Source organism: Dermacentor albipictus, chromosome 5 (assembly GCF_038994185.2).
Source record: "Dermacentor albipictus isolate Rhodes 1998 colony chromosome 5, USDA_Dalb.pri_finalv2, whole genome shotgun sequence".
In the NCBI taxonomy this organism is placed as follows: domain Eukaryota; kingdom Metazoa; phylum Arthropoda; class Arachnida; order Ixodida; family Ixodidae; genus Dermacentor; species Dermacentor albipictus.
In genome coordinates this window covers 29,802,620-29,826,898 of record NC_091825.1, presented here as the reverse complement: position 1 = coordinate 29,826,898, position 24,279 = coordinate 29,802,620, and the positions used below count along the sequence as shown (strand labels likewise).

General features: G+C 46.3%; 1 protein-coding gene across 1 annotated transcript in view; it reads right to left on the bottom strand.

Moving 5' to 3' along the window:
- LOC135913835 (mitogen-activated protein kinase kinase kinase 7-like) overlaps positions 1-24,279 on the bottom strand; it is a 129,449-nt gene that overhangs the window by 39,008 nt on the left and 66,162 nt on the right. Inside the window, exons 9-11 of the mRNA XM_065446526.1 lie at positions 20,114-20,241; positions 14,407-14,528; positions 7,410-7,572 (exon numbers count right to left, since the gene is read on the bottom strand). Of these exons, the coding sequence (XP_065302598.1) occupies positions 7,410-7,572; positions 14,407-14,528; positions 20,114-20,241 (413 nt within the window). The remainder of the gene's footprint in view (positions 1-7,409; positions 7,573-14,406; positions 14,529-20,113; positions 20,242-24,279) is intronic.

Below are 24,279 nucleotides of genomic sequence, written 5' to 3'. Positions count from 1 at the left end.
AATAAATGAAATGAAAAACATTTTGCAGGACATTTTACGGTCAGGGCATGAGACGATATCTTCTGGGAGGCTGTTCCAATGGGTTATTGTGTCAGGGAAGAATGAAGTGTTCATGGCAGATGATCAGGTGTTAATGTGTGCTATGGGACGACTGTGGCTTAAGCGAGAGGATGTACGTAAGGGTGGAAACCAAGTGAAGCCAGCCATGCTTTCGCATGCACTCCACCCCCGCGGCTGATGGCGTCACCCGCACTGGAACGACACCATCAGGAAAAGTGCCGGCAGCGGGAAGCGAATGCTTCACCTGCCTCTTGCTCCAATGAGTCACCCAAACTCGAGATTACGTAATCTCCAATACTAAACGTACCGTAAGACAGCTTACATGGTGCCGTGCTGCCTCTGCACACCCACTCTTTGCACACGCAGCAGGTCACCTCGAAAGCAGGGTGCACAGCTGCGTATGTGCTCAGCCGCATTTATAGCCATGCGCAGCCATAGCCAAGACGCATGCCAAAAATCATGAGCACGCTAACTTACTCCTTCCCCCAGTCCCACGAGCTCGCTCCCCTCCCCCTCTTTCCCTCTGCTCACGTGGGAAGGCGGTACTTATAATTTATCCATTATCAAAGCCGTTATCTTTCTTGTATCACCCTCACACAATTTCACTCACACCTAAAGCAGAAAGTGCGCGGGGTGAAATAGGATCTTATCGCGCTTGGACTTTACATGGAACATGATGCGGCTCCACTTTGGCAGTCGCTCTTGTTGTGCGGCACACGAGATTTGAGAGGTGCGTTTGCAAGCAGCTGCTTGTAATTCAATCATTTGACAATCTGCTTCCACGGAAGCTTCCATTTATTATCTCGGTATTCCTTTACGACAGAAGCGAAATTTCATTAAATTGATATTGCACACAAACATACTTTGTTACATTGAATTTTAAATACAGTCGCCGACCGATTTTCCGGACTCAGAAAATTCGGACATGCCCGATTATTCGGTCAGCTTCGCGGCACCGCCATTCTCCCCATAGACCATAATGTATAACAACTGCCGAAAGTTCGGACACCCTGCAACCTCTCGTCTGATTTTTCAGACACTCCTTGAGCCAACTCGGTCGAGAGCACCATGCACCGTCTCTGACCGGTGTATGGTTTGACTTGCTGAACGCCATTTTTGTTTTGAACGGAGCTTCCTTGCTGCCCCACGAAGTGGCGCTACTGGAAATCCCCGCTCATCATCATCGTTTCTGCCTGGTTCGATAGAGTGGCTCTGCAGCAGTTCCGGTTTCAGCTTAGTAAGCCATGTCAAGACAATCCAGCAGCTGATTTGTTTCTTCGCGCACGATGCTGCGAGCATGCCGCGTTTTTTCGCAACGTTTTTTTCGCTTGTGTAACCGGTGTCGGCACGGTGGTGTTTGCATTGTGTGCTGTGTCGAGGTTTCGGTGATCCAACGCGGCATACGGAAACATCTCGTCAAGTGTTTAATGGCGCCGATAGTGCCCGCGCAGACTGCGCTGCGGAATGCCGGCAAGCGGGTGCCGGGAGGCCTAAGATTTGTCGCCTTCCGATGTGCTCCCTACCGACGCGGAAAATGTTCTGCCGAGACTTGCGCAGTGGTTGCATTGCTATTCCGGACACCGTCTCATTGACAGTTTCACAGGTGCTGACACTGCTGTACTGACATGCGCAGAACTCGACGACGGCGAGATCATTCGTCAGGTTTCTGCTGCACCGCCGGACGATGACCGAGTAGGAAGTTGACGCACCATGTGCTACGCTGCCGTCGCATGCGGAGCGTGTACAAGCAGTGACTGTGCTTTCAGCCGCCTATAGTGACCGTACGTCCCTCTCCGAGATTCAGGCTTATCTGATTGCGCGTAAACGGAACAGCGTGCAATGGCGCATTCGCGATTTCTTCAAGCCTACTGCCGAGCCCGAATAAGTGCGTGGAAATAAAGGATTTCATTTTTTTTTTCATAATCTGCTTTTTCGGACACCTGTTTATTCGGACATTTCCGCAGTCCCCATGAGGTCCCAATGAACGGTCGGCGACTGTACATGGTGTTCTATAAACAAGAGGCAATGAAAAGTTAAATATTTTTGTTATATCGAGAATTTCATTATATTGAATTTCGTTATATTGAGGTTTAACTGTACAAGGAGCCTCACGAGGACAACAACGGCAAATATTCACTTGGTGTGTCCATATAATTGGTATCGCAATAAAGTGCCACTATGAGGTGGCATCCCCAATCCGACACCGCATTTACAGCTCCCATATCTCATATGTGCTCATTTGTTGACTTTCATTGCTCTTCCATGGACATTGGAACCAAGCCAGTGGTCATTTGTTTATCACTCTCGTATGTTGTATGAAATTGTTCTGTGCGCATATATGTTTGTATAATTGGTTTTAAAATTCTGATGTGAACCGTATATTAATCAGCTTTGGTAATATGGAGAAAGCTGTATTTTTTCCTCGATGGGGATCTCAAGTGTAGCTACCCAGGCATTCATCTTCCTTCGATTAATGCCGGCTTGTGTGGGCACACAATTGTAGACTTTCTGTCCTGGAGTGCCTTTGCAAGATGTGCTTGTTTGTTTCCACCTGCTGTGTGCCAGAGGTTTTTTCAAAGAGCAATAAACTCAATTTCTGTCTAAACAACACATTAGCAGGCTTAAATTCAAAGGTTATATTATGGTGATATTTGCTTAAAGGGACACTAAAGGTAAATACTAAGTCAAGCTAAAGTGATAGATCAGTGCTTGAGAATCACTAAGGCATGAATATTATTGTGAACAAAGCCTTAAAGGGACCCTGAAACGATTTTGACGATTTTCTACAAATGTACCGAGTCGTTAGAGTAGGTCCTTCTGATCATTATTTGACACATTTAAGTGCTCCGTGTAAAGTGTGTAATTTATTATAAGGTTTTAAAAATGCACATCGCTGCCGATCGCAGCACACTGCTCGGCGGAATTTTAAGCCGCCCCTACCCATATGACCGAAATCACCCATACGACGTCAGTGGGGCGAGCTATCCGATTGGCTGACCAAAGCGCGTGATCGATAATTTTTTCAACTTTATGGTAAACAAATGATGTTTGTAATAGTTGGAATGTTAGTTAATTTGTTTTTATGAAAAGAAAGTAACATAAAGAGAATGCACAAAAACAATTTTTCAGTACACTTAAGCACTTCTGGCACACAGCAAGTGTCATCTGCTTGTGTTACAACGTGCTCCTTCTTTGACGAGAGCTCCGCCGTCAGTGTCGGTTTGTGTTTTCGCGAGCGCTATGATTCGACTTTGTTGTGTTGTGGACTGCAAATGTAGCGACTGGCAATATGTCAAGCTGCGACGTCGTGTCCCTCTGCAAGCCAGTAGAGGAGGGGACTGGCTGCAGCGCATCGGACTGCCGCTATCCGATCGGCGCGAGGATTTGTGCGATTGCGGCTGTTACTTTACACCGGGAGATTACTAACGCAATAGCGTTTCGCGAGTCCAGTATTAGGGTAATTGCAAGCGAAAGGGGATAGGGCCTGTCCGTGTCCCCTTGCGTGTTGTTTCAAGGGATGAGCAGAAGCGCAAATGTGATTGGCCGGCATGGTGCAGCCACCTGGTGGCACAGAGCGCAACCACACACAGTAGCGGTAACAAAATGTATTCTTCTTTGCTGCTGGTGTAAATTTTTCGCAGGAGTGTAATCGTTAACACGTTGTTTTTGTAAATGTTTAAAATGTTTTGCACTTGGTTAGAGGAATATTAGCTCTTTGTTTGGCTGGTTAAGCTCTGCGCCAACGGGTGGCTGGACCGTGGAGACCGATCAGGCAGCTCACGTACGTTTACGCTAATGTTCCTTCATCGGCTTGAGTTTATGCCTCCAGTCATTTGCCGAAATGACCAGCTTGCCTGTGGTTACCGGAATACCAGACACGTTCGGCGCTACGACAGAATGCTCGCAACGCACGCTGCTTAGATAGCTCTCGCTTGGGCTCGGCGGCCAAGCAGCTAACGGAGAGGTTTCGCGCGGGTGGGGGCGGACTCCAAAACAACCGGAAGTGGACGATGTGACGTCGCATCGCGACGCAGAACCATGGTGAAGGCAGAGCTTAGCCCCGATCGCTCGGCGAACGAGTTGATGAGGAAAAGCATGGTTAGCGAGTAGGGTAACTTGTAATCGCTTGTAGCTCCATTAATACATAACGCTTCACTTAAATTGTGGTGTGAACGTTCTACTTAAGCAGTACCCTACGCGTCTACAAAATTTGTCCGAACCGTTTCAGGGGCCCTTTAATAATCGAGAAATTGAGGTAAATGAACGACATGATTAGAGACTCTCCCGGGACATTCAAGCACTTGCCCCATGACGAAAGCACTCCTCAGTTAAATTCTGTCACAAGTAGTCAACCACTCATTGCACAAAACATCCACCTATTGTATTATAAGATGAAATAAAATGCTGCTTGTCCAGTTCTATTTCATGTTTAGACAAAAGAACTCATTAAAAAAAATGGCTGTGGCTTAGCTAAGGTTAAGCCCAGGATGCGAAGCATACTAGCCTTTATTTTAACGCGACAGCGTTAAGGAGCTCGTGTCGCAGAAAAGCCGGTGTCGTCGGCGTCGGCTCAGGCGTGCGGCGCTTGCTCAGGCGCACATTTCGTTGTCGCGCCGAACGCTGCGTTGCTCGACGCGCACCGCGTCCGATGCGGGGCGCGACGCCGCGAGCGACGGCGGGAGTTGGAGCGCCAGTTCTCCTCTGTCGTGACGTCACGGTGTCACGTGATTTCATGGTCACCGCCGCGCCTGAGGAGCTGGGTTGAGCCCTCGTAATATGCTTCGCATAAAAAAAATTAAATTATGGGGTTTTATGTGCCAAAACCACTTTCTGATTATGAGGCACACCGTAGTGGAGGACTCCGAAAATTTCCACCACCTGGGGAACGTGCACCTAAATCTAAGTACATGGGTGTTTTCGCATTTCGCCCCCAGCAAAATGCAGCCGCCATGGCCGGGATTCAATCCTGCGACCTCGTGCTCAGCAGCCCAACACCATAGCCACTGAGCAACTGCGGTGGGCAAAAGAACTGACTGAAATCACCCTTGACAACGACGCGGGTGGTCGAACAGTTTCGTTTTCTCTCGGCTGTGCACCGCCCCTGCTTTCGCGTTTCAGTAGTTATCGCGCAATGCTGTGCTGGTTTTGCTGCCTCGTGAAACTCGCACAAACTGCAAGTAGCAGAGAATTCACCTTCCATGTGATGTCGCGAGATGCCCGAACGGTCTACACCACTTGGCCATAAAGCAGCTGCGGCAAGGAGAATGTGCCGCTCTGACATTATCTGTCTTGGCTCCGTACCGCCATCTGTCGGATGCCGTTTCACTCACCGAAGGCAGCAAAGGGCTTATGCAACGTCACCAATCCCGTGGTTGGGTGGTGGGAGATTTGAATTTCGAGAAAGGTATTCGTACCCTTCAGATGCAATTTTCTCGTAAACTAAGTCTTTTCTTGACACAAAACGAGCGTTGCGAGGTTTCTGGAACGGTACTTAAACAGTCCATGTTGACTTGGTATCAGCCTTTAGTGTCCCTTTAATATTTTATCAAGCTTCCTAATAAGAATTAAGGCATGCCAATTCATTATATTCATTAGGATAATTAGTGTTTCACAGGCCACACAGGATCTTTGTCGTTGTCATTAAGGCACCTCTTAATCAACAAGTAAGTCTTCTGAATCAGAGTTTATAAGAAATTCTTTAATTTCTATGTCATTCAATATACGTCAGATTTTTTTTTTTCGCTCGTTCAGTAGATTGAAAAATGAGAAACGCAAGCAACTTGAGAGATGGCTTTGTAATGCCATCTGTCACATAAAAAATTAAAAACAAGCTCTGCCACGCAATTTTCGTTTAAGGGGATACGCTCCTCAAAAAAACATTTCTTTAATATTTGTGCTAGAGATTTAAAAATCCGCCCACTTATAGAGCTTTTCAAGCCGATTTCAAATATGTCATTAGTTTCTGTGTAGCTGCTATAGTTCTTGAGTTAAGTACTACACAATGGCAAAATGGAGTGATTTTGCAGGCACTTTATTGTGCAATAAATTTTCACAAAACGCTTTGTGCTGTAGCTTATTTAGCTCTTCGTAGAATGCAAAGTGCCGATATCTATTCAAACAGCGTGTACAAATACTGGAACTACAAAACAAATCAGGACACTTACACTAATTTTTCATAATCACATGAAATTAACCTTGTACACTTACAATTGTCTTATACTAACGAAATTTGGCATACATACTCTTGAATTTATGTACAGTGCTATTATCTACTTGAAATTGCGATATCTCCAAGCAGTAAGTTGCAAAAGTACTTGGTTATATTTCAAGGAATTGAGAAAAAAAATTAGTTGAAATGTTCTAATTTTTTTTGTATAGTTTCAGTAATTGTACACAATGTTTCGCTAGATATCGGCACTTTGCGATCTACAAAGAGCTAAACAAGCTACAGCACGGTGCTTTTTGTGAAAATTTATTACATATGACCCATAAGGATGACTATATTTTGCCATTGTGCATCACATAACTTTAAAGCTATAACAGCTACATGAATAGTGCCCTATTTGAAATCTGCATAGAAAACTCCATAGTACTTGACCGAATTTTGAAACCTCTAATACAAGTATAATTGAAATGCTCTTTAAGTGGGTGGATTTTCATATCTCTAGCACAAATATTAAAGAAATGTTTTTTCGAGGAGCATTTCTCAACCAACTTAACTGCAACCAGTTGACGGACATTCCACGTTCGTGAATTAACTGAAGAAAAAGAAGGAAGTGTGCAGAGAATGCGACAGGGCTTTACTCGGGCATGGCCAGAGGTGTACAATGGCACCTGGACAAGCATAGTCTGGTACAACACTTGCACACTAAAGGCTCATTCACACTGACAACTCGCAGAGGTTGTGTGACAAAGTTGGTAGCAAAGCGACCAATTGCAAATGGTCACTTTGGTTGAAGAGTGACCAATGTGGAACAGTTGCTCGCTGCTCAATTTTTCACTCGTGACTATCCTGAACCAATTAGCGACACAAGAGCACCGTTTGTATACGCCGACATTTATTTTACGTGGCGGTGAAGGTTGCGACCAGACATGAATGGCATCAATCGCGAACTATTTAGGTCCAGCGATGGGCAGGTCATGCTTGCCACTGTGAACGGCGTTTGCCACGAGACGCTTCTTGGTCACCAGTTGCGGTAGGTCGTGTGATCACCGTTCAGTTGCTGGTGTGAACGCGCCCAAACTCTCTCCGTATAGCTACTAGTGCCCTTCCTACCGAGATGGTAATAACTAACGGGGCAGCACCCATGCATTTAGATCCGATAAAACGACCCTGCCGCCATGATCACCTGGAGTCCATGATGGGACGACACCTGCCCCAGCAGCTGATGCGTCTCCTGCAGCACCATCCTGAAGCGAGAGTTCGGTCAGGCGTTGCAAGTCCTCGATGCTGCAGGACAACGATGGTGGCGCGCTCATCTGCGGTGGCTGCTCGTCACCACTTCTCCGGGCCTGAAATAAAAAATTGCCATACACCCAACTGTAGCACAAAGCTGCAGAGGAAACCCATATGGGTTTCTTAGAAAGATGGCTTCATAGTTGAAGCAAATTTCGTCCTGGTTCGGCGATCGAACCCGGGACCAACACCTTTCCGAGGCAATCGTTCTACCACCCGAGAGCGACCACCCCACGCCTGCATAGAAAAAAACAAGCAGGCAATTTTGCACGGTCGAATGCCATCATAACGAAGCTGCATACCAAGTGAAAATGCTTTCATTATGTCCAATACTCATTACAGTCCCCAGGGGATGATTGGTACTTGGCAGGAACCGCTTGAACGGGAGTCCGAAATAGCAGATTCGCAATAAAAAAACAATATGCATCTTTATTCCCCAACTGGCGAGAAGAGCTTGTCAACGCATTGCTGCATGCACATACGCTTATGTGCGACCTGGTTAGTCTTTATTTCAATCATTGTTGTGGTGTCGCTACATGTAGACAAAAGTGTTGTCAGTGCATGCACCAAATTTCCATCCCCTTGCAACTTCAACTGAGGTTGACTGCACTTTTCACTAAGGCAAGGGTGCTCAAAATTTCTGGCCTTGGGAAACACTACCAGCTTTCTCAAAGTGCCGTGGGAACACTAACCTCCCCCTCTTTCTACCAATGTGCTTATACACAAACTCACATAGGAATGAATAATGCATACAGAAACCGAAAAAAAGGGAGGCTGCAGGTTCTCCCCTCTGGATTCTGTAAATTATGGGGTTTTATGTGCCGAAACCACTTTCTTATTATGAGGCACGCTGTAGTGGGGGACTCCGGAAATTTGGACCACCTGGGGTTCTTTAACGTGCACCTAAATCTAAGTACACGGGTGTTTTCGCATTTCGCCCCCATTGAAATGCGGCCGCCGTGGCCGGGATTCAATCCCGCGACCTCGTGCTCAGCAGCCCAACACTATAGCCACTGAGCAACCACGGCGGGTTCCCCTCTGGATTCGTGCCCCAGTGGGTGAGCGAGAAACTAACCAGTTGCACTGCAGCCATGTCTGCCTGTGGCCTCCATTAATTACAGTTCAGATTGTTATCTGCAGTCTCTATGGCCAGCGTTTTTGATGAGGAACTTGCTATAGTACAGACAGAAAAAAATTTTTTCCCCCAACGCTGCTTCAGGCACCGCAACGCAATGCATGCCGACCATACGGCTACAGTTTGAAGCACCACGTGCCTTAAACGGCGCCTTCACAGAAAGCAAGTGTCGAGCACACAAAAGATTCTTTTTTTTTTTTTTGCGAACAAATTTGACAAATCACTCGCGCTGTGAAATGATTCGAAGCGAAAAATGGTCAAGTTGCTATGGAAGCGGGGCTAATTCAGAGTGGAAATTACTAGGACAAAAGCAAAGGTAAGAGAAGAGACACGACTGACAACTGAAGGCTTATTTGAAAGGTTAGAAAATTTAAAAAAGTGATATATCATACATCATCAAAAGGGTAGGTAAAAAACGTTTCTTGCTCAACTGCAGTAGTGTATACTGCGCCTTTCTCATATGGGCATACGTATGCTGTCCAAACCGGCAGGTGTCTCAACACCAGGCTGAAGGAGCCTTTGATTTCCACAAAAGGGACTGCACCCACACACCTTGCAATGCTTGTAAGAGAATGCAAGCTGCATGATAAGTGTACACCCGCATTTTGAAAAAACAAGTTTCATACAAGCACAAAGATGAAACGACAAGAGAGGTTGTTGGAGTCCACGAGATAAGTAAAAGGGTAGGGGATTTGTTAGCTGCGCCTCCATAGCACTTCATGATACTGAAGTGGTTTTTCTAAATGCACCTCAACACTTGGCAAATTTTTTGGCATGTGTAACACCAAAAGTGTTCTTTGTTTTTACCTGCTCTTTCAGTGATGTATGACATACAGTAAAAGCTCGTTAGTTCGACACCCATTAATTCGGAAATTCGGATAATTCGGATGGCTCTATTGGTCCCGGCCAAAGTGCATGTTAGTCTATGGGACCAAACTTTTGTTAATTCGTCAAAATTCAGCCTTGCACCACTTAATTTGAACAAATGCTGATGGCTGCCGCTACATGAAAGTGTGGTAAAGCAGCGCCGGCACCACTGGAGTGAAACCAAAAACTGAGAGGAATCGCCGTCACCATGAATTAATGGGGGCGATCGCAGCGTCACCGAATGTCGGTGCCTTCTTTCTTCACTCCACTGAGCCTTCGATGCCATTTTCCCTTGTGTTGTCGAGTCAGCATCACCTCTTCTTGTGGAGTTTACTTTTTTTCGTTGTGACCGTGTTTTGCATGCCACCACCATCGTGTGCTACAATGATGGCAACGTCAGCAAAGCGGCAGAAGTACGAAGCCAAGAACTTGGCGACTAAGGTGGAAATTTTGCATGCTTTGAAGAACGGCGAATCGCGACAGCACATTATGACCAAGTACAATGTGAAGCCGAGAACGTTGGGAATGTACGTGAAAAATGAACAACAGATTCTTCAACCCTTCAAAAGCGAGAAGTTTCATGCATCAAGAAAGTGGTTGCGAACCGCAGTTCATCCCCAGCTCGAAAAAGCTTTGCTCCAGTGGGTTACTGACTGTCGCAACACGCATCTTCCTTTGAGCAGACATGTCATTATGGCACAAGGTGAGAAGTACGCTGCAACGATGAACATTGAATCATTCAGAGCTTCAGAAGGGTGGTTTGTGAGGTTTTGGGAGAGACACGAACTCATCTTCAAAAGTGTACGTGGTGAAAAGGCCAACATTGACGAAAGCATGACCACCCAGTGGAAAAATGTGAAGCTGCTTGAGCACATCGCCGCATATAAACCAAGTGACGTGTTCAGTGCAGACAAAACTGCTCTATTTTTCAGAGCTCTGCCCTATAAGACGGTGACTTTCAAAAGGGACCCGTGCATTGGTGGCAAGAAGTGCAAGCAAAAGATAACTGTGCTTCTTGACGCCGATATTACTGGCACGGAGCGCTTGCCACTTGTTGTCATCGGTAAGGCACATGGGCCATGTTGTTTTAAAAACATCAAAAGCCTTCCAGTCAAGTACAGAGTGAACAGGAAGGCTTGGATGACATTGGATATTTTTCGAGGCTGGCTGCAGCAGTTAAGACCGGCACTTCCCGTCTAAGGACCGCAAGATAATTATGGTTGTTGACAACTGCCGTGCACATAAGTGTACAGTCAAACTGAAGAGTGTCAAGGTAGTTTTTTTGCTGCCCAACACTACATGTGCCCTTCAGCCGATGAACCAGGGTACCATTCACAATGTGAAGTCGAAGTACCGAAAGCACCTGCTACAGCGAATGATCATATGCTCACAAGTTGGAAAGCTGTATGAAGTGGACTTACTCGGCACAGTGCACATCATCGCCCACATGTGGAAAAATGCACCTCTGCAAGTCATCGCCAACTGTTTTCGGCACAGCGGTGTTGTGAGGCCCGAGCATGCGGCAGTAGCTGATGAGCTGTCAGCCGAGTCCACCCATGATGACTGCCCGACCTTCGATGCTGTCCTTCCCACAGATGTGACCCTTCAGGACTACATCGCAATTGATGGTCGTGCTGCCACGACTGGTCTCCTGACGATGAAGAAATTATTGATGATGTCACAGGCGCCCAGGAACACCACGATTCAGACGAAGAGTCATGCAAGGAGGTGCAGCTGCGACCTGATTGCACCTTGTGAAAAGTCGCGGAGGCCCTTTTGATATTGGAGGACGTTTGTCTGAGCATTTCCGACAGTTTGTGGGCTATTGGCCACTTGAAAGAGTTAAGAAAAATTGTGACGTCAGCAGAAATTTGCGTGAAAAAGCAGACGACTATTGCAAAATACTTCAGTAAATAAAGGTATGCTTCTCCAATGTGATTTTAATATTGTTTTTCCTGTTCATTTGTTAATTCGGAATTTGGATAATTTGGACATTTTTTTCCCGGTCCTATGAGATCTGAATTAACAAGATTTTACTGTATTGCATTTTTAAAGTTCCTAACTTTTTGAATAAACCTTCAATTGCCAGTCAGTGCTATGTCTTGTCTCTTCTCTTACCTTTGCTTTTGTCCTAGTAGTACGCACTCCAAATGAGCCATGCTACGGAATGGTCTTTGATAGCTCAATCGCAACGTTAAGCCTAAATGCCCATGTCACCCGGCATGAAGTGGTAACCCTGTGTGCATCGAAACACTTGTTGGGCATTTTTATTACAGATATAAAGGAAAAGTGTGCAGTACAGTAGTGAAGCTGCTTATACTGAAAAATAACCGAGCCGACACCCACACTTGAACCACAAATGACGCACGGACGACCGCCATGTGTACGTTACAATATGGCATTATCGTCATCCATCAGCCACAAAAATTAAGCAGGCAGACACTGCTAAGTCTGGAAGTGGCTCTCAGCTTGCAAAATTTCAGAGCCGATTCCCACTTTAGTGTTACAAACTGTCTTTGCAAGCATGAATTGAAAGCACTTAGCACGGCTACTGTGGGTCCACAAAATGTGCAATCACAACGCTTAAACGCCACTGGCACACGTGTCTGTCTCTCTCTGACTATTGTGTGTGGGTGTGGTGCGTAATAGCTTTGTTAAGTCTATAATGCAATGCAAGATTTCTTTTCTAAATCAGTAAATTCTTGAAGTGCATGGAAAAAAAACAAGATGGGGTTAGATTCTTTCTGACTGAGAGCGAAACCCTAAAATGCCATTATGGAACCCAGCTTGAGAACCACTGGATTGAGGGTTTCTTTGCAACAGTCGTTGTACGGCACTTTCCTTACTTCATTGTAGTCCTTGTCGGCACTGTCAAGGGTGTCGTTGGCACCATCTGAAGCCACAAACGCAGTGGAATCTCATTGATACGATTCTGAATATGTTTTTTGAGATATTATGTTTCTTTCCTTTATATCTTTTCCCAGCTAACGTCCCATAGGAGCAATGCATTTCAAACAGTTATCGCGACAGCGTTTTCATGTGAAATTAGATAATGTAACTGCAGAAGTGGGCTTTTACTGGTATTTCTAAAACTCATAGCTTTACGTTACAGTGTAGCGTAAATAACATTCTGACAACCCACGAACAACATGTTAAGCCCTAGCCACAGTGGAGGAAAAACACATGCGGTGTGCTGCCGGCAGTAAAACACTGCTATGGCAGTGCAGCCACACCGACTGGTTATGCGCTGCCACTCAGGTCAGTTAGGGAATGGCGTCTTTGTGTTTGATCTTCCAGAACACGTTTTTTTACAGACACTGAAAAGAAGAAAGTTCAGTGCTAACAGACTAAGTATTTCAACGTTGCTGAATGCAAGTGCATTTGCTGTGGCTCGTGTGGCAGTGAGAGATACTGTTCCGCACAGTATCACTTGATGCCACATGAACCTTTGCTATTGAGTTTGTCATTGAATAGGGCCATGTTCATACTTTTTGGAGCTTGTTCTGGATAATACGATTTTCGGATGATACATTTTATTTTACGGTTTCTGTAAGATTCGAACGTAAGATGCAACGAAATTCTACTGTATTGGCAACAGACACTGAATCAACTGACATGGTGTCACTATTTAACATGCAAGAAAAAAAAGAAACACACGACATGCAGGACACACACAACCAGTTGACTCAATACGCATGACAAACATACAAATGCAGCCTTGACAAGTTAGTGGCTTGGCTTGTTCTACAGCCACACAGTCAATGCGCACAGTCAGTATGTGCAGTCAGTGAGTACTGGAATCATTAGGCTTCGCTATATCAGGTTTTGAAAAGGTGCCGGCAATGTATTCAAACAAGTACATTAGAATTTTGGCTCAACTCAGGCAGAATATAAATTATTGAATGCTGTGCTGTAAGTCATTTCGAATTTCAGTCGTCATTATGCACTCAAACCCACTTATAACAATCCCGGATATAACGATCTACCAGTTATAAAGACCACATTTCAACGCACTTACGATTTTCTGACCCTCCCTATTATGGAATCTCCTTCAAGATATAATGAAGGGTTTTTAAATCGCCGTACTGCTACAACGAATGCTTCAAACCCAGTCACGGTGAAAAGAGGGCACACGCAGAGTGCCAAAGCAAGGGAGCACAACCAAACCGGACGCACAGCAGCGCACGCCCCGCTCCAGTCCAATCGCCCTTCGATATAAGCGAGTAACTGCCACACGCCGAAATTTTCTAAAGTGCTGCTGAATTTTAACTGCTGACATCAGCTTCAGTGCTGTTAATTTTTGAGTGTTTTTAAGGGCAAATCCATATATAACGAACTACTGATATAACAACCACTTTTTGCAGAACTACCAAGTTCGTTATGAACTGTACACACATTTACGGAGTGAGTGGCAGTGCTATGAAGCTGTTGAAATTATTGGTCAGCAACTGTACACGCTATCACTGAAAAAAAAAAAAGCATGTAATTGAGAGAAATGCAAGCATGACGCCTTTAGCAGGACAGTTTTGAGGGTCCATTGGAAGTTCACCACACCAATACATGGCATGTGAACAGTGCTAAATTACAAAATGCACCTTTTTTATTTAGCATTCAGGATACTGAGTCACTTCCAGCGAATGGTAAGGGTGGCATTTTTTTAAATTTCGGTATAAAGAATGCCTTCTCTTGCGAGCTCCTTGTGACATACACTCATAATTAAAATGTAAGATTACACATGGAAGCTGCTTCATATCTATGCTATCATATTTCACACAGTCCAAGATTACGTTTGCGATGGCCATGTGCAGGATGCAAACAGTTTTGGAACACATAGCACAGAATAAGTGCAGCAATTAAAGGACAGCACCGTGTGCCGCAGCATGATCACCTTGGTGGTGGTGTTTGTAGCTCCCTGTACCACAAGGGAAGTGGCTTGCCGCTGGGAGCCCCACGACGGGTCAGTCTCCGGACCGGCTGGCTCACTCCACTCGTCGTTGCCCAGCGACTCAGCTGCACGAACACACACACAAAAAAAGCGGTGGCCACTTTTTAACCTTCTAGGAAGCTAGATCACTACCAATGTGCTGGTTACTACTTGTAAAGGTTTCCAAATTTGCATCTTCCCATAAGCATTTCATAAAATATGCTGCTGGGATTTGTTTTGGGGCTGGGAAACCAGGCCCAGCACACATCCCATATACAAATCAGCACACACACACGTGTGTGTATGTGTGTGCAATGTCTATATTCGACTTCCGTTAATTAAACTCCGGTTAATTTCATTTTTCAGTACATTCTATCCCAACCAAAGGTCTCGGCCGGCACCAATACATTTACAATCAAATCTCAATATAATGAATCGCGTGGGACCACTGAAAATCATTCGCTATTCTGAAAGGGCATTACAGTGAAAGCCCCAAAATTGATCATTCCACCCATCAATCTATCAGTTCCTAAGTTGTCACTGTTTGGGCTATCCACGAAAACGACATTGTTGGCTCTTGGCCCGCACTGTTGCTATTTGCCACAGATTCTGCCGCCACGCACCATCGAAGCACTGTATAATAAGGGTGATGCGCACAAAGCAGACGCTGAGAAAACTACTGACAAAAACGAAGCTCCATGTCACCTCCAAAGCACAATGTATCTTGTAGTTTGTTCGCTTTTGACATGATTGCCGTGGACACTGCGATCGTCTTGCTCGAGGCAGGCACCTGAACTATGCCAAAGCGCAAGTGCGCAAATGAAACTGTCCGAAAAGTGCAAAGTTCGACTGTGTGGCATCCCCGTAAGTACGCAGGATAAATTTCTCTGCATGTGTAGCTAGTATGGCTGCAGAAAGAAGCATGAAAGAAAAAGGCATGTTCAGAAAGATGAGTGAAAGAAGAAAGAGATGTGCCTCTGTCACTAGGCGACACATGCCTAGGCGAAGCATGCGCTTGCAAAACTCGATGTGTCGTCGCCAGCACAGCAGATTTAAAAAAATTCTCTCCTGCAATTTTTTTTGTTGTGCACAGTCTCGTTTTTTGACCCCGTGTGCCACGGCATCCGCTTTGTGCACCTCTCTGTCTGTGTGTGTGTGTGTGTGTGTCTGTCTCTGTGCGTGTGTGTGCGCGTGTGTTTCCCCGCCTACATGAATCACTAAGGCAGTCCATAGTCGAATGGGTAGCACATCGGCCTGCTATGCTGATGTGAAGCCAACCTTCGGACCAACTTGGGTTACTGAGTATGTGGCAGTGTGCGCAGGCGTGGCCACTGCTAGCAGTAACACAGAAGCCTCTTGCATCTCTCCATGGAATGCCCCACCACTGGCATCTCATGAAGTCTTGTGGCAAAGGTGCAATCACACAATCAAAACTATTGGCAAAAAGCCTGGCGAGCTGTCTGCTACGGTGAGTCGTCTGCCAAGACTTCACAAGGTGCCAATAGTGGTGCTTCATGAAGCTTTGCCACAGACTCCTGTGTTCCAGCTAGTGGTCGCCATGCCTGTACATATGTGCCGCTCTTCAATGAACCTCTTTCCCGCCGACATGAGTTACTGTAGATGCGGGACTGGGTAGGAGCCACTGCTCACTGAAACTCTTCGATGCCGACTTGAGCCACTGGGTAAGTGGCGGTAGTTGTGTCCCTCTTCAATGAAAGTATTTGACACCAACTTGGGTAACTAGGTGCGTGTTACTGGGAATGTGCCGCTCTACAATGACAAAAAAGATAGCTTAAATTTTTCTGATGCTGACTGGAATCAAACCCACGTCACAAGCATTCCTCAGGGACAGCAACCCGACACATTAGCAGACTGTGCCACAAATTCACTGGGTATGTGGTGCTCTTCAATGAAACTCTCGCCAACCGAGGTCACTAAGTATCTGCCCTTGAGTGTTCGCAGGCACCGGCACAGCGCTCTTCTCGCCCCGGAGGCTACACGTGAACTTCTCGGCAGCACCACTAGGTGACACAGCGAGGCCAGAAAGAAACACAAGAGAGGAGCCTGGTTGCCACACGACGTGTTTGTCAGCGTTTGCCATGCATGTCAGCCATGCATTTCGGAGGCCACGCACAGGATTCACAGTGGTGTCGAGTGTTCTTGAGGATGTGGGAAAGAGGAGTCCTGCTGCAGCACATGCATCGTACATAACTTGCTTCGACGGTGGCAATACGTTGTGTCGCTATGCTGGTCCAATGCTAAATACATTGCTGACAACAGTCGTCGTGAAATAGGTGCTGCCGATCTTTTTTTTTTTTTTTACTATCCGCAACAAGTCGCATCACATGTTATCGTTATTACGGAGAATTGCATGTGTCACAGGAAAAACTAGCAAAGTGGTTAGTCTAATGTGGGCAACCATCCTGTTTGAGATTGTTGCAGAGTCACATAATAAATAGAAAATATCAACATGATCATCAGCAATACACGTAAGTGCTTCTAAACGATAAGGCGATCGCCGAAGATGTGCTTTTGTCAGATAATGACGGCAATGACAGCAGCAGTGATTCGGTAGGGCAGGTTGCCTCAATGTTGTCTTCACAGGAGGGCCAGCAGATCGATTCAATCCCTCCGGGGCTTCGTTTTCACTAGCAACCTTCCACTGCACTACGTCGAGCACCTGGATGCCTTGGAGAAGGATGTCGACAAGCTTCACATTAAGCATGCAAGACTGACAGACAAAGAGTTTTTTCATGCAAGCCAGACGCTTGCGGCGATCTAGCCTCAGCGTTTCTTCTGGATTTCTCAAGCTGGCAGGCTGCCGCGGCAGCCTTCTTGCAGTTTTTAGAGGGACCCTTTTGGGGCCACCGATGCAATGCCTTGGCAATGCTTGCATATCACTTGCCACCCGTGACCCCTCTTTGCAGTAGTTATAACAGTGCCATTCTTTAACGCCGACAGCCACCGCTTGTTGCACGCGATCAGAGCGCCCAGGCAGCAGTTAAACGGGTGAACACAATCAGCAGCCGGATGGAAAAAGGTGGTGGGGAGGGACAGTCGCCTCCCCACTATTATAGTGTTTCCACAACAGCTCTGCCATCTCCCTATTTTGATTTTTTCATGCAACCCGGTTATAACCATTTTCAGTTATAACAACGGAATTTTTGCAGCACTTGAGTATTGTTATAAGGGGGTTCGTCGACTGTGCAAGCGTGACCTTTGACTGTGCACATGTAACACTATCTGATTGGGCTATGATTCGCGAATTAAGTTTGGAGCTTTCTGCCTACACGCGACCTTTCACCATTCTGTCCAGTAAGCGCAAAAACAAACTTCGCAAAAGCATTCGCGGTAGTGGCCGACATGTCACCCGCACGCCCAATCTCAGCTTCTGACCACCAATCTAGCCGGTGAAATCATGCCCAATCAGCGAACCTGTTTACTGGTCTGAACATATTGTTACTAAGCACAGCCAGAGATGAAGCTGAGGACAGTACAGGAGACGACGACGCTTGCTGATGTCATGCCAACTGGCTCTTGCATGCCAGTGAATGTTTTGTAACTATCATGTCAATATATTTGAACCTCTCTTCTTCGCATAAGATTACTGGAGGCCATCTTGCTTCGATGATGCGCCCACCACCACATCAGCTGGCAGCAAAGTTTTGTCACAGCCATACATGATACCACAAGGCTTAACTAGTGGCGCTTCATCAGTATTAAGTGGCGAAAGGTACTGCCTGGTGCCGAGTTGACCAAAATCTTGGTAGCGGCCGCATACCATTCTTATGCCGTGAAACTGCCACGCCAAAAAAGGGGAAGAAAGGCGACAAATTGAATAGTGGAAAAGTTGTTCACCGCCGCCATGTCTGCGCAAATGTGCGCGTTACTTTAAAGAAATCAAGCGACGCACCATACAGCGTCCGAAACTACGGTCAACGCTTCATATTGGTCATACAGCATCGTGAGTTGTGGCTCAGTGGCAGCACGTTTGCTCGCTGCCACCAGAAAATCGAGTTTGGCCCACTGCCTAAGCAACCAGCACACGTCAGAGTGCAAGGTATTGAATATACAGTGAAACCTCGTTAAACCGTAGTTGGCCGGAGCTTGAGATCGCCCCCTTACCTGTCAAAAACAGAACTCAGAGAGAGTGCAATGAAAGGGCAAAAACATGCAGTATTTATTGACTTCGCGTGACAACAGTCTTATTTTAGTTTGATGTCGCGGCGGCCTAGCAGCGACGACAGCAGCCTCAAACTTACTGAAGCTGCGAGCCAGCTTTTCAGCCCGACCCCTCTTCTCAGCAAACACTCGCATGGCAGATTCCTCATTGGCGTTGTTTGGCATATTCATGGCAGATTCCTCATTGGCCTCATTGGCATATTCTCAGTTCACGGGCACGGTAGTGGTACAGAAGTCATGGGGTGCCTTTTTGTTTGTGGGGCGCTGTTCTTGTCATGATGATTGCATTTATGAGGCTGATGTAACATGCAGCTTCTGCCACTGTTGAGCCTGAATCATCCGTGCTGTCGGTTTCTGTGTCGTCCTCATCACTGTCATTAGGCGACACGTCGGCAACAGAGGCAACGATGGCGAAAACTCGAACCCTGCAGCCGACGTCTCTTCGTGGTCGCAGGAGCGCTCCCGAGCAACTTCTTTGTATCGCAAATGCCACACACCATAGTCAACGATACATCGCTGTCACATGCCAGGGACGATTTTTTCGTGCCACGTTCAATTGCACGAACTATGTCCAATTTTCTTTCTTTGCTGAGCACCCGGTGTTTTTTATCTGAGCTTCGGCACGATGTGCGTCTTTGCTTGCACGACACCAAAATGATGTTGATGTGCATGGCTTCACGGGCAAACGCACAGGGTGCTTGGAGGCCGTTGTTCCGATATCCGAGGCTTCCTGTTCTGACGGGCCACCCGATGGGGACGACGGACCGCCTTGATTGCGCAACAAAAAGTGGAAACATTACATGTTAACCGATACGTACGCAGTAAGCTGGTAATCTTTATGCGGATACAAAACGCATTATGTTCAATGGCCCCAGAGTCAGGAATTTGACTTTACTACTTTTAAAACGAAACTACTCTTTAAGCGGGTACAGTTTAACGACGTTTTACTATAGACAGAAACGTCAGTACGATCTCTTGACTCAGCTCACCGTGGAACTAATACAGCCGCTGGTCCACGCCACGCCACTTTAGATGGTGCGGTAAAATGGCCCTTGAGGGCATAGATTCATTTCTTGAAAGTGCGAGCAACCCTTTTGGTACAGAGTGGGCACAGATTTCCCATATTTTGCTGAAATGTAGTAGGACATAGCAGAGTGCGCCTCTTGGTATAGTTTGGTGCAATTGTGGCAGCAGTAGCATTGCTTTACCCCAAAGGAAGTTGCGAGGCCCTTGCCGCTGTGAGTGCTTAACAGTCATGAGATTACAAAAATTGCCACTTCTGCACTTATTTTGTGCCAAACAGAAGCAAGGGTTAGGAATTTATTGCGTAAAGGCAGATTTGTATAGCAAGCATTCATTTATTGTTTTTTTGATGCCTTCGAAAATTGAACATTTGGTTAATTCAGACATTTTTTTTTTCAGTCCAGCAAAATCCAAAGTAACGATGTTCTACTGCACTACCAGAAGCATAACTTTTGGCTAGGCCTACCATCATTCCTCTGCGGTGCTGGATATGTGAGAGGGATGTCAGCTCCTGGAACAAAGGCTGCCAAGTAGTCCATGGTCTTCTCCACCTCGGCCATGGGAGGCCGCTGCTCAGCATGTTTGGACCAGCAGCTGTGAAAAGCATAACGCTCAGGCACACAATATCTCGGCAAGGCCAGAAAAACAAGTGGTAGCACAATACAAGTTGCCCTGATACAGTCCCACCAAAATGTACAAGGTGTACAAGGGACTGTTTGTACTGCTAATGTCCTGTGGGACAGGCAAAACAAGTTTCCAAGGAAATATCATTTTATTGTGATTAGCAAGCTTTGGAAATTACCTTTCTATCTAACTGCATTCTCGCCAAGTGGAAGGGTCACTCAGTCACCTATGGTATAAGGCAGTGGCTCACAAATAGGGGTGCATAAAGATATTCAGGGGGGTGCGTAAAGCCCTTGCAAGCTCGCCGCAAATTGAACCTTCGTCAAAGTCGAGAGCAGACTGTGCGGCTACCTATCACAGTGTTACACAAGGTGGCACTTGCTACCATGCTAATCAAAGGCGATACCATTACTATCATCGTTGCTGCTGCTGCAGCTCCTATAATGCAGTACCGACTAGCCATACAATGCCCAGTGTACACCAAGAACACTTCCTCTTGGCAAGATACATGTAGACGATATTGTTAGACTAACATCTGGCATGATGCACACTCTCTGCCATGGTAATGTCGAAGTTACGAGGGTACCAAGATAGTTTCCTGAAGTCTGGGGCTTGCAAAAATTTATGGCAAGCTGCAATGTGTTTTGCGCAGCGAAGTGCTTGCACAAAGCTCTGCCACGCCAAGCGGGCTAGCCTGCCACTTGTAAAAACAACACCCAGAATATCAAGACAAGGACCTCAACTTCTTTGCAGTGCAAAAATGGAAGCTGGAGTACCAGAAACTGGATGCCCCAAGAAAAATGAGATCACATTATTAACCAGTTTTATCAGAGGCCACCAATTACCCTTGCTTTGTTCGCTGTACGTCAGAGCCACATTTGCTAGTTTCCCATATGCTGTGACTGTGACAGTCGGCATATTACGAGGGGTAGAACTGCAAAATTACATTTTGGTAAATGGATGTTTTGCTTTTTTAGTTTTATGTATCATTGTTAGCCCCACCGTGCCGTTGTCAACATTCCTGCAGACTGTTTTATTTCATGTTGCCACATTCGACACAAGCCATTCTCATAGATTTTACTGCATGAAACTTACTTTTAGTGCCAGCTGGCGAGCTCTCCGGTAGTAGTAAAAGCTAGCTACTACCTTAGGTGTCATGTCGGCCATGTCGTCCCTGCAAACTTCTTAATCTCATCCACCCACCTAACTTTCTGTCGTCCCTGCTACGCCTCCCTTCTCTTGGAATCCAGTCCGTAACCCTTAATGACCATCGGTTATCTTCCCTCCTCATTAATGTCCTGCCCATGCCCATTTCTTTTTCTTGATTTCAACTGAGATGTCCTTAACTCGCGTTTGTTCCCTCACCCAATCTGCTCTTTTCTTATCTCTTAACGTCACACACATCATTCTTCTTTCCATAGCTCGTGGCATCGTCCTCAATTTAAGTAGAACCCTTTTCGTAAGCCTCCAGGTTTCTGCCCCGTAAGCGAGTACTGGTAAGACACAGTTATTATACACTTTCCTCTTGAGGGATAATGGCAACCTACTGTTCATGATCTGAGAATGCCTACCAAACACACCCCAGCCCATTCCTATTCTTCTGGTTATTTCTGTCTCATGATCTGGATCCGCCGTCACTACCTGCCCTAAGTAGATGTATTCCCTTACCACTTCCAGTGACTCGCTACCTATTGTAAATTGCTGTTCTCTTCCGAGACTGTTAAACATTTCTTCAGTTTTCTGCAGATTAATTTTTAGACCCACTCTTCTGCTTTGCCTCTCCAGGTCAGTGAGCATGCATTGCAATTGGTCCCCTGAGTTACTAAGCAAGGCAATATCATCAGCGAATCTCAAGTTGCTAAGGTATTCTCCATCAACTTTTATCCCCAATTCTTCCCAATCCACGTCTCTGTATACCTCCAGTAATTAATTATTGGGTTTTACATGCCAAAACCACTTTCTGATTATGAGGCACGCCGTAGTGGAGGACTCCGGAAATTTCGACCACTTGGGGTTCTTTAACGTGCACCTAAATCTAAGTACACGGGTGTTTTCGCATTTCGCCCCCATCGAAATGCCGCCGACGTGGCCGGGATTCAATCCCGCGACCTCGTGCTCAGCAGCCTAACACCATAGCCACTGAGCAACCGCGGCGGGTAATATATACCTCCGGTAAACACGCTGTGAAGAGCATTGGAGAGATCGTTGCTCCCTGCCTGACGCTCTTTTATCTTGGGATTTTGTTGCTTTCTTTATGAAGGACTACGGTGGCTGTGGAGCCGCTATAGATATCTGCCAGTATTTTTACATACGGGTCGTCTACGCCCTGATTCCGTAATGGCTCCATGACTGCTGAGGTTTAGACAGAATCAAACACTTTCTCGTAATCAATGAACGCTATATATATCAGGGTTGGTTATATTCTGCATATTTCTCTATCACCTGATTGATAGTGTGAATATGGTCTATTGTTGAGTAGCCTTTACGGAATCCTGCCTGGTCCTTTGCTTGACAGAAGTCTAAGGTGTTCCTGACTCTATTTGCAATTACCTCAGTAAATAGTTTGTAGACAACTGACAGTAAGCTGATCGGTCTATAATTTTTCAAGTCTTTGGAGTCCCCTTTCTTATGGATTAGGATTATGTTAGCGTTCTTCCAAGATTCCGGTACGCTCGAGGTCATGAGGCATTGCGCGTAGACAGGGTGGCCAGTTTCTCTAGAACAATTTGCCCACCATCCTTCAACAAATCTGCTGTTACCTGATCCTCTCCCGCTGCCTTCCCCCTTTGCATAGCTCCCAAGGCTTTTTTTACTTCTTTAGGTGTTACCTGTGGGATTTCGAATTCCTCTAGACTATTGTCTCTTCCATTATCGTCGTGGGTGCCACTGGTACTGTATAAATCTCTATACAACTCCTCAGCCACTTGAACATTCTCATCCATATTAGTAATGATATTGCCGGCTTTGTCTCTTAACGCATACATCTGATTCTTGCCAATTCCTACAAGAAGAAACTAGGAATTGGCAAGAATCAGATGTATGCGTTAAGAGACAAAGCCGGCAATATCATTACTAATATGGATGAGATAGTTCAAGTGGCTGAGGAGTTCTATAGAGACGTGCTCGCTTTTTGCCAGAAAGTCAACGAGAAAATGGCCGAGGTTGACAAAGTTGGCCATGTACTGAAAGGGATTGCGGACGACACCTTCAACTGTTGGTCTTCAACAATGTGCCCACCATCGACGTCACTGTCAAAGAATGCCGCTGCTTTGAGCTCGCCAAAAGCCGCCGCGTCATTCCACAGTTCTCCCGGCTCCCTAACACAGCTGCAACATTGTCTTGCGTTGACCTTACCACTTCACCACCCTTAAATGAGCATGTCACACATATTGTTTGCCGCGAACTCGAGGCTACAAGTCCTGTATCATTCCATTCACGCCCACTTGAACCCAACATTGACCAAGCAGCTCCAGCGATCTTTCTCATTCAGACAGTTGTACGCCAAGAATTTGCAAACCTAGGTTTTCCTGCTGCCTGCTCCATCTCCTGACCTGACGCCCGACCGGTGCCGACTGCTCCGCCTCACGGAGATCTGTATTCCCTTCCCAGATACTGCAACCTTGCCGAGTAAAGAACTTCGGACGACAAGCCCATTTGCTTCCGTTCCCTCTGCATTGGCCACATCACTCACCACTGCCGCACCTCCTGGACGTCACTGTGTTCGAACTCCTTTTCCCCGTCTACTCGCCCATATGCCGACCCGCGCCGGTACTCGCCTCGCCGTATGCTTCCTACCTCTGACGTAGTCATTGATGTCAGTCATCCTGCTCGCTCGCTGTCCCCTCAGTGCCGTCGGTCCCCATCGCCCCAGCAACGCCACTATTTGTCACCGTCCAATAATGGACCATCCCTGATGGAAAACTAGACCATGCCTCCTGGAGGTAGTGCTGCATTATCTTCGTCATGTCGAAATCTTCCATTGATGCTCCCAACGAACCAGAACTTACT